Raw genomic sequence first — 14,818 nt, 5'->3', positions numbered from 1 at the left:
AGTAGAATTGGGCAGAAATCTGCCATAAGGTATTAAATATTTTAAGACAATGTTGGTAGAAGAAAAAAATAAGCTTATGAAGTTTGCAGATGCTGGCAAATTTGGAGTGGCTGCAAATATTCTGGAAGATGTCTGAGATTACAAACAAGCCTGAAGTTATAAATCCCTGAGAAGTGGAAATAATTAACTGAACAGCAAGGAGACAGGAAGAACCAGACAGCCACTAGTTCTTTCAAAGCCAATTAAGGTTTCACTAGATGACAAAAAAAAAAAAAAATTAAAAAGCCTCAGTCACCACTGTCGTACCATTGTAGAAAAAAAATATTCCATACTAAACAGGAGCACCATTTTGCAGGCTTGAAATGGCATCCTCCGATGGTACAGACCCCATGTCCAGCTTATGAGAACCGACTGCATTTCAGGGGACAGGAGAAGAGCTCAGAGCAAAAGCATAACAACAACCCGAGCACAGGGAAACTTCCCCTCGGAGAATGGACGGCAGGAATGAGGACTGTGTTAGACTGACAAATGAGTATTGGTAGCTCATGAGAGGCCATTACAATCCAGATCTTCAAAGACATTAGTAACATGCGGTTAATCAGCATGATGAGGTTTCTTGTCCCTTTTTTTCAGACTAGCTCCTGCCCAACCATGCTGCCACATGACCTTTTACTCACAAAAGCCTGTTCCCTCCCCATTCATTTCTCTTTCACCTTTTTCGTTGTCCCCATTTTGCTCTTACAAACTGACTGCATCCTGGCTGTATGCTGTGCTTCGGGGCTCAGTGAGCCTGGCTTCCACTGACTGGCCAGACTGCACCAAAAGGTTAAAACAGCAGTATGAGGGAGTCCACCCCAGTTGCTGACTGTCATTTTTCCCCTTCCTTAGCTCTAAATAATAAATGAAACAACCAATAAAAATTATGCAAACACCTATGATGGCATGGGATTTTATGGTAATATAGTGACTTTTGCATAATAAACCAAGTCTAAATGTCATGCATTCAGTTTTTCAAATAAAAATCTAGTACACCTAACTCCTAATTCAGATTGTCTCCTTTACTATGTGTTCCACAGTGAAAACATTTACTCCTTAAAATTATACCTAGACAACATAATAATACTTCTAAGGAAGAATATGCTACTGCTGCTTTCTTGTATTGAATTCTCTTAGCTTGTGGTCCTGTTCCTAACCATCTTCCTTCAGAGAAATTCTGCCTGACCTCCCAAAACACTCTGCTAACAGTGTTCTCTCTCAGCTCTCATTCTCAAACACAGCCACAGCCATATGTAAAAAAAAGAAGTCATTACAACAAAAATGAACTCTCCCTTCTACATAAAGCACTAAAACTTGTCTTTCTGTCAGTTCACAAAAACATCCTAAATATTAATGGTTACCATTTTCCTCCTTCTTGCAACCCTTCACAGCTTAACGATTTAAGTTGTGAAAATACACTTCAGCCATACAGACTTCCACAGAAGCTAAGCCCATCACTTTGAAGCATTATGTCTCCCCTGAATAACACAAACAAAACAACATGTCTACAATGCCTAGTAAACTGAATACTCTCAGGATTATTTTCCTGGCCCCGTGTCATCTGCTCTGTGCTAATTCATGGAGCGCAACCAGGAAATGTTCAGCAGAGCGCGAGGCTGCGTGGGCCAAGAACGTGCCAGGGAGCACGCTGACAATTTAGCAATTGGACGCCCCTGAGAGTCACATTCCAGCGCCTGGGAACAGTCGGGGTCCCACAGCACCGCGAACAGCCGTGGGTCAGGAAGCGTGCCAAGCAGTACGCAGCAAACGGGGTGCACATACACAGTTGCTCAGCAGGCTTCCTATGCGCCGTTATGTGAACGAGGTTTTATGTAAATCTGTAAGATGTAGACGTATGTATGTATATGAATATGTAAATACAATATTCACATGCTTTCTTTTCTGTGACAAAGCAAACGAGAGCTGAGCTGCGGACACTTTTTGTCTGCACAAAAATAAACTCTGTTCCTGATAAAATCTTTATTTGAACTGTGTCCATTAGTCTCCCCTCCTTCAACCACCCAGCTTCTCCTCTGCTTGCTCCACCCCAGCCATGTCCTCCTCATCTCTGCCTGCAAACCGGGTACCCTACAACTTCACTGGACCTGGGGGATTTCCCTGAGATCCCTTCATTGCTATAGAGAGAATATAGGAAATTACTTTCCATTTTTTCAATTTTAATTTGTGTCAGAAAAATTTATCATGGCACAAAACCATTGAAGATCTTTAATAAAAAAAGGAAAAGCAAAAAATAACATTTTAAACTACTGCTTCATTCATAGCCATCACTCTCTATATATACACATGTAACTAGCCAATTCTAACATGGATATAGAAACATTGTATAATGTGATGATGTACCTAAAAACATTTATCCTGTGACATAATGTACATATGCAAAGCACCGTCAGGGCATTAGCAAAGAACTCCACATGTCACACTCACATCGGACAGAAATGCTGCAATTACAAAGATTTCAAATCTAGTACCACAACTACAACTGTTCTTGCCATTTTTAAAGGTTATGCAAGTTTTTTACTATATAGAGCCTTCTATGAATTAATTATAGTGCACTTAAACCTGAATCCAAAAGCTTTCAGAACATTAACTTTATTTGAAGTATTTCATAAGAGCAAAGACAGCTGAAAACATTCAGAACTTTGGTTATCCATCTCCCATCTTCCTGGCTGCAGGATGGAAATGAAAGCAAAAATAAATCTGAAGGCTCATTTGCTAGGGTGTAACAATAAGATTTACAAAATATAACATGAGGAAATAGTTTCCAACTTTAACAGCTAGAATCACCAACATACCTCCCAAATAATGATATGTGCAAAATCTTAGACTAAAGGGAGATAACTTACTTTGCTTTGAACACTTTTTGTTCTATTATTAAAAACTGCTTGAGAGGAGAAGTCTATATGCAAATGGAAAATTTTAGGCACGATGTGTAATTTCATCTTCTGTTTATAGACCTCCTGATTTTGATAAAAGTCAATGCAAAAATAGGCTATAAATCCTATTTCCCTCTTGGATTAAAGTAAAAATTTTAAATAATATCTTTACTTGTTACTGGTTTTACTGTTGAGGCTGAGGAGGACAAGTAGCTAGTCTAACCAAGCATTCACTGCTTGTACTAGCCCCAAATAATTCTGTGACATGAGACTATGTGTTACTTAGTACGTTTTAGGTAGATCTGCTGTTCCACATCACCTATATTTCCAAACTTTAGAAGATCCCTTTAATCATTTGGTAATCTCCCAGCATTTGTCATAACTTCTTCTTGTCCAAAAATGAAAATATTCTGTTACTTTGCTTAATAATGTTAGTAAGTTAATAATAAGTTAATTATTACTTAATAATGTAAGTTTATTATAAGTTAAAACACTTACACTTACTAAATTTGCTCTGGAGGACTATTTTCCAGTGTACTGCTCTCAGATGTAATAGATTATAAATCACATTCATACGTTCATGAAAACACTACATGAAAATCAGACTAAGTGAAACAAGCAGACAAAAAGAATTAAAAAAAAAGTAGGACTGCCAAGTTTCTCCAAAAACAGTATCTATCAAGACAGAACAAAGCCAAAGCATCAGATTTGCCGTTGGCGAAATAGAACAATGCATTTAAACTCAAGTTTAGAAGATATGAATTTGTATTAGCCCATCATATTGAAAGCACCTGATTTCATACTTTAAATTGAAAATAGTTATATGTCTTTTAGCTTTGGACAAGAAAAAGGCAATGTGGATGAAATCAACATAGTCGTATAATACACTGATGTTTGAAACATGATGTTGACACATTAATGACTTCTGTTGTCAACCTTCATTAAAAAGAAAAATACTGAAACATTTGCCAATGAAATCAAATCTTGATTTTTTATTAGCGGTGAAAGCAATTATCTCATTACCTTGTTTCAAGGGTTAACCAGTACTGTAGCATTGATTTAGGACATGCATGAACTTAAATTCAGAGATATTTCCTCAGAAAAGCAAAATCACCACAGCAGCAAAATGGAAATAGCTGAAAGGATACTATTGTCTGAAGTATCTTAAAAACTGAAAGGTTCTCAAATGCTAAGTGTGGACCATAAAAGAACAAGCCCCGTGCCCGACCCCCTGCCCCAAAGGTAGACACTTTTAAAAGCTCCAGTGAAAACTATTTAAAGCTAAAACTCTTCCTCTATATGTGATTGTAAACTGTGGGGTAATATAATCTTTATTACTTTAATTTGACAAATTAAAAGGTGGCAGTGGCTTTGGTTTTAAGAATCAGAACTGTATGGTAATATAATCTTTATTACTTTAATTTGACAAATTAAAAGGTGGCAGTGGCTTTGGTTTGGTAAGAATCAGCAGGAATAATGCAAACTACTTTCAAAGGATGGATTTCTCATTGTTATAACCGCTCTGATACTGAGAGATACAAAAAGTCTGAAAAAGACATAGATGTGAAAGACAATGTACTCTTTTATTCATCTGTAAGGCTAGTTATGAAATGTTGATTGGCAACAACAAGAAGTGCCAAGACAGAAAAATAACAATTCCTTCAGCTGCATGATATATACTGAATCTGGAAAAAAGTGTAAACTAGTTAATATTCTCTTCCTTTAAAAAAAGAGGGAGCAATTTAATAGAGTCGTAGATCTATTAGATTTAACAGGTTAAATTAATAATCTAAGTTAAAGAATGACCATTATATGTATCATTTGTTAAGCTCTCTTCAGATGTTTTAATGAGGTAGGAATTGTCATAACTGGATCACCTTGCCATTGGCAAATTCAAAAGAACAAAATAAGAGAAAAACATTAATTTTTTCTAACCGTTGAAGATTAATTACTACCCAGCAGAAATAACCTATACCATAAATGCCAAACTACTATGTTTCTCAACACAGAACAAAAGATCTGCAAATGCCAGCAAGACTACATTGCTTATGTCTACTTTATTCTTATTCTTTTTTTATTCAAGGTCATCCCAGCAGGAAATGAAAAACAGCCATCAGCATAGTAAAAACATTCAAACAGAGCAGAGCATGAAAATTGCACAAAAGAGGTTATATAATCAAGTCTGTGCAGTAACTGGATGATGTCAATGGCACTTTAATGCTGCTTTAACTGCAGCCCTGTAAAAAAATGTGTCACTTTGTTGAACAAACAAAGAGAAGGCCACCACTTTAAAAAAATAAAACCAAACCCCACTTTCAGCTATAGCACTACTTATAGTAATCCTCACTGCTAGCAGCATAACATTTTCTAGAATACCAGAGGAACCAAGATTTTTTTTTTTTTTGCCTGGTTTTAAGATTTAGCCCTAGTGATTATTTTACAAACGAAATTACATCATTCTCCTTTTTCTTGGCAATTCATTTTCTGGATGAATTCTTCCCCAGTCTAATTACTACATACAATATGTGATTTTCTCTAATTTACATTGAGAGATTTTTATTATCTGTACATCAGCACTCAGCACATAAAATAAAGCCACTGCATTTTTAGATGGGAAACTAAAACATAATTCTTACATCGTTAGTGGGTATCATAGTCAATAATATTTAGTATACCATAATTTTTGTAACAAAAGTAAATGGTAGGACCACAAAAGTATTGAAATCTGTAGAACAGGATGCAGAACATTTGGCAGTACTCACCTTGACCATAAAACCATGCTTACGAAAATATAAAGAATTAAATCTGGATGATCTATCAATATCTAATTAAAAAAAAATACCTGATTTGCACAAATATGTAAGATTTGTTGAAAGGGACCTCGAGTTTGTAAGTCTTAAAAAATATATTTATCAGGTACAGCTTTGGTGAATGGAGAGATTATGATATAGCCTTCTCCAAGAGCTAAGGATTTGTTTTAACTAACAATTATTTTGCCATTAGAGTTGAAAGGAAAACATTTAAATGTGAACTCAATGAAAAGCAATACAGTATTGTCTTACTAAGTCTGTAGATCCCTCTGCTGCCCTTGCTGCCAATTTTTCCAACCAGCTATGCAGTGCCATTAATAGGACTCAAGTGGGATTTGCTGGTTCAAAGTTTTAGGCATGTAGGCTTAATTGTCAAGAATTATACATGGAAATTTTACTCTGGCATGATCATGGCTCTTTGTCTCATCCACCTTCAGAGTCTTCCAAAATCCATCCACTACAGAAATATTGTATTTTGAAATTAGAAATTTTATTTTATAATTGTTTCTAATTCTCATGCTATCTTAAAAAAAAAAAAAAAAAACAACCCAAAAAAAACACCACCACAAAACCAAAATACACAACCAAAAAACCCTCCTTTTAACAGTATGGGTAAAATTGAAAGAGATGTAATGCTATTTCTGCAGTCTGAAGAAATAACAAGAAAAGGCAAAATCTGTCTTTATTCCTCTCAGGAGGATCTATTTCTAAAACCAAACAATGAAAAGGCTGTTGACAGTACAGCCATATGATTCATTACTGATTATTTTTTACAGAAATATCCTTGGGAAAGGGCTGCTTTCTTGTCCTGCATTTGTGCAGTGCCCAATAAAATAGGGCACGATAGCTGTGCATGAGTGCTGTGTTAACAGCCATACATGATGGTTAACAGCAATACATGATGGTTAAGGTCTTGGATCAAGCACAGAGTGAACTGATGGTTGGCACAGTCTGTATTGTAAAGAGCTACTGATACATTGAAATATTTTTAGAGGATTAGCGACAGTTGGAGATGCAACCTCTTCTCGGTTTCCTTCTCAATATTTATTATTTCAACTGTACTTTTCCTTTCAATCAAAAAAAAAAAAAAGTTTTTCCTCTATAGTAGGCTAAGGAAGACACCAAAAAGGGAAGCTGACTAGTTTATGGCATACCATGAACCACTGAACAAATGCGATAACAATTTCGTTTGGTTTTGTAGTGAATAACTACTGTGAAAAAAACCACAGAAATACTGCTTTTATGCTATAGTCATAAATTAGTCTTTTTCCCCCCCATCTACCATTTTGCAAAATAAATAATGTTTCTGCACTTCTCTGTCTCACAGGGATGCTTAAGTCTAAATTCTATATCCATGAAATACTGCTATTCTCAGAGGAAAGAACTGAAAGCCAGAAAGAAACATTATCATCCCCTGGCCTCCCACACAGGAGAAGTCACACAATGGTAGAGAAGTTCCTGTCTTAAGGCAATTATTGCTGTCAGAGCTGAACCATCCCTTTGAGAAAAATATAAAACTGTGATTCAAAAGACCATGAATCAAGCAAAACCTAAAGCAAGTCATTCTGTTAGTTAACTATATTCACTGTTAAAAATGGGATAGTCTAACCCTGCATCCAGCTTGAGTGTGTTTATTTTCAGATTCCACTCACTAGAAGCAAACAACTTTAAGTGAAGAGTAGCATTGACTATTTTTCTTAAAATAGGTCCAGAGGAGTTAAGCACTGAAGTTCATACACGAAATTTTTTTTGCAGCAGTTCTTAAAGACTAATTAAAAAAAATATCCTAAAACACCAAATATAGGTACGCAGGAAAATATACTCACAATTCTTTGTAACAAGGATTTTTCTGATTTTGTTTTACGGCGGATTAGTTCTTTCATTCCTGTCAGGAAAACGGATGCCGGTGCAATGCAAGCAAATGAGCGTGCGTATTCATAAAAGAAAATACGCACCAATACAGAAGATCCACCTGCATTTTACCAGAGTGCCAGAGGTCAGATCGTTTCTTAAGCCTCCTTCTAGCTCTGACACATCAGCCCCCCCCCCCACAGGAGCACCAAGCTGTGTACCCCCCGCACTGGGCGAGTATCAGTGGAGAGCTGCGGGCCATGAGTTCTCAGCAACAGAAGATCCTACAGCTGAAAACAGGGATGTGAGTGAGGGCTAGGAAAGACGTAACAGACTGGGCAGGTAAACCAATATACTAGTATAGAAGTGTGATTTCCCCATCAGTGCAGTTTGGGGGGGGGTTTCTTTCCTCAGGGCAGGAACCCTCACTGATGCAGTGCATGTGAGCTTGCATTGTATTTATTATACCAATAAATAACATCCAGCATCTACAATGCCCATGACCTTACTAAAGAATGCCCATTTTGTCTCCTTCAATTCAAAAAGAAGTCTTGCAATACAAGATCAACATCAAGCCAAAGGAAGTAGAAAATTGAAGGAATTACTGCATCTAAAAATATCTAAATTTGACTCAAAAGCCTTTATTCATTGTAAATCTATGCGTCACTCTTCCCTCTCTACTAGGTGGATTTTATCGGAACGTATTTCCAACCGTTATGTACTTTCCATTTATTTCCAATACAGAGATTGCCGTATTAGATTCAAACAGACTCAGAGGTGGTGTTAGAATTTAACTGGATACTTGTTCTTATAGAATGCCAAGGACATTTTACTATTAATATGAAAAGCACTATTGGCTTGCATAAAGAGCAAAAACAAAAATTCAGGTACTCTATCACTTGGCTGCAGACCGGCTTCCTGGTTTCAAAGTGATGGCTCTTCCTTCCACTTTATGGAAAATCCCAGGTCACTTCAGCTGGGAAAGGCTGCAGCTCTTGGAATCGTATTTTCTGCTTCCTGAGGTTAACAACAGGCTGCCAGAGCAGATAAAGTTAGCTATTTTCTTGCTCTGCCTCCAGCTCCTCCTGCTGCTGGCAAAGCAAACTCAGAACAAGAACTAGGAGTGACAGGGCTGCGTTAGGACGCCTCCAATATTTATCTCCTCATTCCTCATCAGTGCAGACAGCCTCAGCCCAGGCTTCTGTGCGTTCCTGTCTCTTGGGAGAAGAGAAGCTGCTTTCTGCCTACAAAGAGCAATGGAAGTGGCTACTAGAAGACGACATTCAACCTTAAAGTACCCAGCTGAATGACTTTCAGGGAAGGGAATCTCTGGGAACAGAGATTATTCCTTCCTTTTTCTTCTTGCTATGTCCATCCTAACATCAATATCAAAATTATAAACAAAAAACAATTAAAGCAATTTACTACTCATTTCCAACTCCTGCTTCGTACTTATTAGGGAACAAGTTATCCTACAGAACGCATCAAGAGAATAAATAAAAGATTAGTAATAAATATTATGCTTTATACATTTTTATCATATGCCATAACTTGAATCAGTCAACACCCATCCCATTTTACCTCACATTGCAAAAGTAGAACTGAACTAAATAAAATGCCTACAACTTCTTTCCCTGCACATTTCTTTTCTTCTTTCTCTACCTAAAGTAAATCTGGATTGACCAGATTAAAAATACTTGGAAGATTGGATTGCTGCAAATTATAGATGTGTCTGAGATTTCCAAATAAGTGTTACTAGTCTTGTGCCTGTTTGTTAGTTATTTTAAATTCCAGAGGTCTCAAGAGATCACAACTATTTTGCTTTAAGTCATGCACCCTCTTCCAAGCAGTTCTAATATTGGCAGTATTAAGTCAACAATTAATTAGAAAGCACTTTTTAATACCTCTGTAATTATTTCATCACATTAACAAAGTACTAAAAATACCAAAAAGAAGCATGAAACACTTTTAGGCAGAAAATGTTTTTACACACTTACATGTTGCTCCTAAGGCTAAAAAGTTAATTTCTGAGTATAAGCGAATGCGATTCTGTACTATTTCAGTCTTCACAGTTTAATGCCATTTTTAAAGTTATAGTTCAATCTGATTTTTCCATTTTGAACACATTTCATCTTACATCCTTGTTTTCATCACCCCTTATCAGTTACAAACTAGCTATCACTCAGGCCATATAAATACCATTTGGGCCACGTAGAGAGCAACTTCACATGCTTCCCAATAACACATCATAGCTAACATGGACTCTCAAGGGGTCTTTCCTAGAGTTCAAAAGGAAAGAAAAATGCTTTCAACCACATGCATATGCAACAAAAGGGGAAAAGTAAAAACATTTGATTAGTCTTGCAAAACCAGAATGGAAAGAAAATATTGGAAATATCTCTAAGCTAAACACATACCTGCATTTTAGGAAAATCAGGTGTTTTAAAATATCCACATAATAAATACCTAGCATGACAAGTCAATAGATGGGAGATTAATTAAAAATTAATTCAGGAAAGTCAAAATTGTAAACGTTGCCAAAGAAAGATATTGCTTTTGCTGCCGGGCGGGAGCAGCAGGCCCAGGGAAGCACGGAGGGCAGGGCAGGTGGCTCTCGCTTCCCAGGCAAGGTAGGAAAGTGGAAGGGGACTTTTTCTGCAAGGAGGTCTCAGCAGGGGCATTTACGGCCCTCTGTGTGTGCAGAACCTGGCCCTTCAGGTTGTATCACAAACTCGGCTTATTTTTAAGCTTTTCCCTGAATGCAGGCCTATTTCCGTGACAAAGTGAGCGGCCGCAGGGGCCAGTTAACAGCTTCCCTCAGGAAACAGTTCCTCCCCTCCTGCCGCCTGCCAGGCCACTTTGTCACCGGGGCGAACAGGAGTGGCCATGGACATCACAGGCCACAAAATCAGCTAAATGATTCAGAGTGAAACCAAATTTTTTTCCCTTGTTTATTTTTCAGCTAACTCTGAGAACTGGGCCAGCAGCCAAAAGAAACCCAAGTACCACTCACAGGGTGTTTCTGGGTTGGGTTTTTTTTAACTGCAAAGGGGTACAATCTCTATTTTGTAAGTTAAAACAGAAAACTGAAACAAAACAAGTAGGTACATACTAGCATTAATATACTAAATAGACCAGCTACTTAAATACATTAGATTTATTATTTTCTTTTAATATACAGTATAAATCATCATCTCAAAAAAAAGAAGTTTGAGTCCTGTCTGCAGCCAAAAACTTTTAAAAACTGAGTTTCAATAAGCAGATATATCTACTAATTACTTTTCAGCTTTGAATAATAGATTCTTAGAATGTTTCTACTACCCAAAAATACATACTTACATGTCTTGGAAATGTATAAACTACTAGTACTCCTCTTGACTAAGAACACTGCCATATATATGGCTTAAAAGCCAGTGAAAAAATTCTTTCCCACAAATATTATTCACCAGATTTTAAGTTCACCTGAAAAAGAATCATCTGGACCCACAGCTAAACTATCATTGCTGTAAGACTGGTCAGCAGTACAAATATACCCTCTGATCTGGAGGCATAAAAATGCCAATTTATGGCTGGGATTTCCACAAATACTTAAGACACCTTAAGTAGAATTTAATAGGCTGAAGAGTGCAAGCCACAAACCCAGCACTTAACCTCTTAAGTGCATAAATTTCTACTGATAAAGTTTCCTCAGGCATCAGATGTTGTGCTACTACAGTAGTGTAATGGCTGAAATCTCTCTTGAGAGGTTATACACTTGCTCTGGTCTCTGGAGGGACAAATCCTTTCCATGTCCAAACCACAGGGCTAAAGATAAGGCTGAGCTGAATGGACATTTTATTTCCCACCCACTGAAGCTTTGTCACTGTGCAGTTAAAAACAACAGATCTATGGAACGAAAGAGACATCAACCAAGAGAAAAAAAAAAGCAAATTTTAAATCCACAAAGGCATTCAACAAGTTTTTCAAATCCTGATGTTATCGGAAATTTCTTACATGTGGGTCCAGATCTTAAAAAGAATTTATTTTATGGGCATCTACCATCATGTCCAATTATCTCCAAAGTTCAAAGTTAAAAAATAAAATAAATTAATTCCACCCCAAGAAGCTTGTTTTAAAAGCATTTTTTGTTTATACTGTCCAGAAGACTGGCTCCTGAAAAATGAAATATCCCTTCAGAGAAATAAGGATATTTTCAAAGCAAAGTCAACCTGCAAAAGCCAGTAAGTAAATAAAAGATATTTTAATATTTAAGTATCTTAAAAATGCAAATTCTACTTCAGATAACAGACCAAGATGTATTTATTATTATAAACAAATGATGGGATATAGATTTTTTCTGATTTTCAGGAAAAGAGTTTAGGAAGGGGGTGGGGGGTGGAGGGGGAAAAAACAAAAAACAACCAGGATACAATTCTGTCATAAACGATGTCTGACAAGCAAGACAGGTATTTGCTCTATGCTAATGCTATTAAAAAACAATTCCTCATGGATATCCATGGAAAAAAAGTAAATTAAAGGTAATGGAAAACTGTTACCTGAAGAATCTGGGTTGCACAGATATTACTGGTTTCCTATATATTGTGGGAATTCAAAATTTTACCAATATTGAAAAGACAAAACTAGTTTGAATTCAACTTGATATTGCTGAATGGTGAGTGCCAAACCACAACACATTCTTATTTTTCTTTGATGAATAAGGGATTATAAACACATGCCATGGAGTTACAAAACTGACCTACATAATACACCTGAGTACTTGAGTGTGTGGGCTGTACACAAGTTATTTACCTACCTCTTATACCTGTTCTCTAAGTGTTGTTCACATTGCAAGTTCATTGAAAATGGAAAACTTCCCCTGTACTATCTAAAGTGTTTGGCATACACACAAATTTCTTCAAAAGATAGCTATATCTTACATATATTGATGGATAAGATATCTTTTATACAGATATGGCCAGTATAAAGATTGACACTGAATGCTGGCTAATATTTTTTTATTATAAATCCTGCTTTCTGCCACTTAAATTACTTTGCCAAACTGTTCAGTTGGAAATGAATATTTCATTAATATGGTGTCTCAAGACTATTTTTACACTTTAGACAATATTTCTTCTGTTTCCACTACTTTTATGCAATTCTTCACATGCAAGATGTATCCAACATGTATAAAGAAAATAGAAGATATCAAAAAGAAAACATCTACTCCAGAAAGAACATGAAGTTGACACAGTATAAAACATCTCAGAAAATACTCGTGTCATAATGGGAAGATTAGAAGATTTTTTGGCTAAGTTTTCAAAACTGTTGCTTACTGAATCAAGAAAGATGTTTTGGCATGTATCAAAATTTTAGAATTTTCAAGTGATCTAGCTAATTGATAGAGCACTCAGGAAAAAGAATAGTCTGAGTTTTAAAAATTGCTTTAAATAAAGTATAGGAGATGTTTCTATACTAAGAAAGGTCTTTACAGACCTTTAATAATTGCCTGGTAGCAATTATTTACGCTCCTGACAGCTATGTCTTCGATCTACACATAAAACATGCTTTATCTACACATAAAAGTCTAACTAGTGAACATTCTAATTGATTTACTTTAGCTGATTCTACCCCCTGTATAGGTGCTATTACACTTACTTAAGCTTTGCCCAGGCCAATAAAATTAAATCAGAAAGTTAATGACTTGAATCTGGCCAGAGCAAACCACCTACTCACATAATCAAATTGCTCTCACTGGCTCTTGCAGCCCTGTCGCAGCTCTGCAGCTCTTCCTGCCCGATGAAAGTCTGTCCTTTCTCTGGCACTTTAAACAAAACACCTGGGCCTTTTTTATTGGAGACTGAGAATGTTACCTAAGTCAAAGATCTGAATTTTATGATTCAGTTTATGTCTTTAAAAAAGAACTTAAAATACTCCCACCTCTCAAATTTCTCAGAGGGTTTATCAAAATGCCATCAAACCAAAACTTTTTTCTTGAACCCAAATTAGTTATTATCCCAAAGGGTGAAAAAATATCCCTTAAAAGGCATCCTGCTTGATAGGCAGCTTCCCAGCTGCAAATCAATCACTGTGTATTTTTTATATACATATGCCACACCATCACACTGCTACTCCAGCTTTTTACGTTATCTTAGCAATGTAATGCAGCATTTATTTGTATTTATTCTGAGTTTTGAATGGTTCACTAGAGTTATCTGTGTACCAGACCACATGCTGCCCCACATATTTTCCAAAATATTTTTGAAAAATTGGAAAAAAGTTTCCTCGCTCACCATTAAAACATTATAAGACTTTGATTCAGACACACGTTAAAGATTTGAATATTGATGACAGATTTCATCTGATTATCATGAAATTTATCTGATTATCTTGATAATCAGTCATTAAATAGAAGCCACCATGGATATCAAAGACTGAGATTTTATATCTAAGTGGCCAACCAAAACCATGTAAAAACAAAATACTTACCTTCTGTAGAGCACGGTGGACCTTGGACAGAGGCTGTAAGCCTCTCAATTTAACTGTTTTGAGAAGTCTGCACTGAATTTCATGCTGCCCCAGCCATGATACTCACACTGCCTGGAGATAAGTCAAAGCAAGCATGGACTTGCTTATTCTATATTTTTTCTCCTACAAAGGAAACCGGCAGCCACATGGCTAGGAAAAGGCTGTTAAATCCATCGGTCTGTCTAACACAATGTAAATAACTTGACACTTAGCAGTCACCATCCTGCTTACCAAAAACAGTCATTAGTCAAGGTAATGCTGTGTACAAAGTAATATTCTTTTCCTTTTTTAGACCAGCCAGGCAATGAGCAGACTGTTGTAATAAGTGATTTCAGGGGAAAGAATGCTGAAAGAAAATGTTTCCAAAAGATCCGGGGAGTGGCAATTGGAAAGAGAATAAAAGATCTGAAAGTCCGAACAACAACAGATCACAACAAAAAAGGGAACAATGTCACAGTCATTAAAACTAATTTTGGAGTTAAATATGCATGCTCATTGTTTTGCTTAGTAAAACTTAGAAAACAACTCAGAAAAAAAACAAGAGAGAACACTACATTGCCCCAAACTTCACAGTTTTCATTTTACAAACTTTCACAAGGTTCAAGAAGCCATGCCAGGCACTGCACAAACTCTTCAATGTCCTAATCTTCGCTAATCTTTGTAAATACAGATCAAACAAAAAGATGGGAAGCTGAGAGCCCACACCAGTCTCTCCCTCATGTG

At 36.5% G+C, this 14,818-nt stretch overlaps 1 protein-coding gene across 1 annotated transcript in view; it reads right to left on the bottom strand.

Annotated features, from left to right (window-relative positions):
- PXDN (peroxidasin) overlaps positions 1-5,709 on the bottom strand; it is a 70,383-nt gene extending 64,674 nt beyond the window's left edge. Inside the window, exon 1 of the mRNA XM_009275628.1 lies at positions 5,693-5,709. Within this exon, the coding sequence (XP_009273903.1) occupies positions 5,693-5,709 (17 nt within the window). The remainder of the gene's footprint in view (positions 1-5,692) is intronic.
- Between the last annotated feature and the right edge of the window lie 9,109 nt (positions 5,710-14,818).

The sequence above is a fragment of the Aptenodytes forsteri genome, unplaced genomic scaffold (genome assembly GCF_000699145.1).
Source record: "Aptenodytes forsteri isolate BGI_AS27 unplaced genomic scaffold, ASM69914v1 Scaffold94, whole genome shotgun sequence".
Classification (NCBI taxonomy): Eukaryota; Metazoa; Chordata; class Aves; order Sphenisciformes; family Spheniscidae; genus Aptenodytes; species Aptenodytes forsteri.
Note: the sequence above shows the minus strand (reverse complement) of the source record. Positions and strands in the feature narration are given on the sequence as shown.